The 3,594-nt window shown below is 42.7% G+C and overlaps 1 protein-coding gene across 1 annotated transcript in view; it reads right to left on the bottom strand.

Moving 5' to 3' along the window:
• Positions 1–3,594, bottom strand: part of DCDC2 (doublecortin domain containing 2) — a gene marked incomplete at its 5' end in the record, with an annotated part of 197,202 nt that overhangs the window by 110,796 nt on the left and 82,812 nt on the right. Inside the window, one exon of the mRNA XM_005869968.2 lies at positions 2,412–2,574. Within this exon, the coding sequence (XP_005870030.2) occupies positions 2,412–2,574 (163 nt within the window). The remainder of the gene's footprint in view (positions 1–2,411; positions 2,575–3,594) is intronic.

Genomic DNA, 3,594 nt, shown 5'->3' with positions numbered 1-3,594 from the left:
ACGAAATTTATGCATGGGGGGGGGGGGGTGGTAATCCCTCAGCCTGACCTGTACCCTTTCCAATCTGGGACCCCTCGGGGGATGTCCGACTGCCGGTTTAGGACATCCTAAACCGGCAGTCGGACATCCCTCTTGCAATCTGGGACCGCTGGCTCCTAACAACTCACCTGCCTGCCTGCCTGACCACCCCTAACCACTTTGCCTGCTGGCCTGCTCGCTCCCAACTGCCCCCCTGCCAGCCTGATCCCCCCCAACTGCCCCCCCTGCCGGCCTGCTCATCCCCAACTGCCCCCCGCCAGCTTGATCACCCCCAACTGCCCTCCCCTTTTGGCCTGATCACCCCTAACCACCTCTGCCTCGGCCCCACCACCATGACTTTGTCCGGAATGACATCCAGAAGGTCTCCCGGTCTAATTAGCACATTTCCCTTTTATTAGGATAGATTGCTCTTTCTGATGGAGTCATAGTTCTTGGAGAGTTCTTTCATTTTCTGTATACTCAAGTTTCACTCTTCTTCCCTCTATGTCATTTTTAGGTTTCTATCTTAGATATCACTAATTCTTTCCTCCATCTGGTCAGCTCTATTTCCTGTGCTCACTAGTTAATTCTTGATTTCTTTTATTGAGTCCTTCATGTCCAGAATTTCTTTTTGGTTCTTTTCAAAAGTTTTAATCTTTTAGGTAAAGTACTCATTTTGTTCATTGATTCTATCATTTCTTAGCACATTTAAAATATGACTTGCTTCAATATTCAATATATTTTTGTTATTTTCATCCCCAAAGATACAATTTTTGTTGAAAACTGTTTGTGGATTTTCACAAAAGCAAAAGTACTGATAATTCAACTTTTTAATAAAAGTTACTTTCCTGTGAAAGAGGGAAATATTGATACAGCATCTTGTGTCCCCAAATTTCTACAAATGAGATACCTGATAAGATGATGCTTCCCTTTCTTCTGAGGGACAACTACTAAATCTAAAGACTTTAAAAAACATATTGGAAGTAGGAGTTGGGATCTTCAAGAACTAATAAGAGCCTCACAGAAAATAAGCAAGTAACATTTTATTAAAAAGCCTTTAATATAAAATAATTCATGAAAAGTTTAAAATGGGTCCTGTTCCTTAGTGAGTTTTAAAGTATTACAAAGATTTCTTTATTTTGTAACTTCCATCACTCATTTCTCAGTATTTATTAAGTGTCTCATATCCATAAGATATGTGCAAGTTGTTGGGGATTAAAAAAATAAACTAGTAAGACAATCCAGCCCTAGCAGGTTTGGCTCAGTGGATAGAGAGTTGGCCTGCGGACTGAAGGTTCCCAGGTTCAATTCCGGCCAAGGGCACATGCCTGGGTGTGGGCTTGATCCCCCATAGGGGGCATGTAAGAGGCAGACGATCAATGATTCTCATCATTGATGTTTCTATTTCTCTCTCTCCCTCTCCCTTCTGCTCTGAAATCAATAAAAATACATTAAAAAAAAGACATAGCCCATGGCCTTGGGAGCTTCATTATCTAGTATACATTGATTAAACTAAAATACTTTTAATGCTCAAGGTATGGCTAGCTTTTTTTCCTTTGGTGTCTGCTAATACAATAAGCATTCAATAAACATTTGTTGGCTGAATTTCACCCTGGCATCCCTGTTTCATGGTTGCTGAAAAGGATTTCACAAACTTAAAGATAAGCAAAACTTCAAGGTTAAATCTTAATATGAACCCACACTTTGCAGATGGCTAATGGGGCCCAGAAATGTTAAGTGACTTGTCCAGGGTCAACAGCAGAACTAGAACAAGAATTTAGAACACTCGGCTTCCAGCTAATCTCCATCATTTCAACCTTTGAAGATTTAAACACTCTCTACTCTTTCTTCTCTCTGTAATTAGCTCATTCATTTAGCCTGTTCATTTAACTTAGTCTCAACACATCTTCCTTTTAACTCTGTACTCATCTGTGCAGTATTCTCTAAACCCTCACAGGATTTCATGCTGTCTCTTCAATTGTGAAGCCCAGCTTAGCTGTAACTTCAACGTGAATCTTCATATAGACTCTGAAATGAGCTGGAGCTCTTAGGCAAGAAAATAAAGCTCTGGCCACACATCTGAAACCTTATCGCATCCATCCTCTTCCTAGGCGCCCCAGTGTGTCCCCCTGAGGTGTGTGTGGATGGATCCCAGGAGGAAGGAGAAGCAGTCACTCTGCTGGGCTGTGTCCCAGAAGCCCTCTGCCACAGCATCATTTCACTGTCATGTGCTCACATACACATGGTCTTCTGTGAAAACTCATGTATGACAAGTAGGAATATCTTCTGTGTGCCCAGAGGAACAAATAGACCTATTTAAGCATTAAAATTATATCACAGCCTTAACATAAAAATAATCAATAACAACAATATAATAACAACAACAAACTTACCACTGTCTGGAATTGGTTGTGGTGAGTTCTTTAACTTTAGATTTTGTTTTCCTTTTGTGGATTTTTCTAAATTCACATCCTCTTTTTTCCCTTTCCTCTTTGGGGGCTGAGGAGATGAGTTGTCACTGGATCCTACAGTTGACTTAGATTGGCGATCATTTCCCTAAGTGGCAAAAGATCAGACCCTTATTATTGGCTAATGAACTCCCAAAGTGATTCCTAGTGGGGAAAAAAAAGTCATTCGTAGGCATTAGGTAAATAGGGCAGGGGCCAGAGATGGATGCATTGCGCTGATTCTGCTTCGGTCCATTTTAATACCTACAATTAACTCTTTTTAGTGGCAAAAGAAGGGTCTGGGAGAGGAAGAAGAATAAAAATAATGATTGTTGATTAGTTAATATTACCATGTATTCTATAAAATTAAGTCACTCAATCTTCATACCCCTATGAAACAGGTACTATTGTCACCCCATTGTAAAGAGGAAAAAGGAGGCTTAGGAAGTAAGCCTTGTCCAAGGTCACGCCCCCAGCAAAGAGCACAGCAGGCCCTCTGCCCTAACCATCCCCTCCCTCCTGTGCTTTCTGAAGAATCAGCAGCTACCTATTAAATGAGGAATAGGGACAATCCTCAGTTTGATCAGTTAATTAAGAAATACCTTCTTGAGAACCAAGATGGCGGCATAGGTAAACACCTGAACTTGCTGCCGTGCACAACCACATTAAAACTACAACTAAAAGACAAAACGCATATCTCCCAGAACCACAGGAAGGCTGGCTGAGTGGAAATTCTACAACTAGAAGGAAAGAGAAAAGCGCATTGAGTCTGGTAGGAGGTGCAGAGGTGTGGAAGTGCAGAAGTACAGAGGTGCGCGCAAAAGGGGCTGGCAGCTGGGTACGCTGTTGTCTTTTTCAATCATGAGGGAGATACAAGCTACTGACTGCTCTGAACTCCAGTTCTGGGTGAGAATTTGGGGACCCAGACTCATACGGAGAGAAACTGGACTGTCTGGCATCGGGCTGGAACGTGAGGGCAGCTTTCTCACAGAGGTGCTTGCAGCGGTTATTGTTCCTACACGGACACAGACCCCGGGACCTCTCCGAGGCAGAGCAGACTAGCAGCCATTGTGGTTTGCTCCGCCCTGGTGATTCCCTGAGACCCCGCCCCACCCAATTTATAACCCCA

Source organism: Myotis brandtii, unplaced genomic scaffold (genome assembly GCF_000412655.1).
Source record: "Myotis brandtii unplaced genomic scaffold, ASM41265v1 scaffold311, whole genome shotgun sequence".
Taxonomy (NCBI): Eukaryota; Metazoa; Chordata; class Mammalia; order Chiroptera; family Vespertilionidae; genus Myotis; species Myotis brandtii.
The sequence above is the reverse complement of the archived record's forward strand: the minus strand, read 5'-3'. Positions and strand labels throughout refer to the sequence as shown.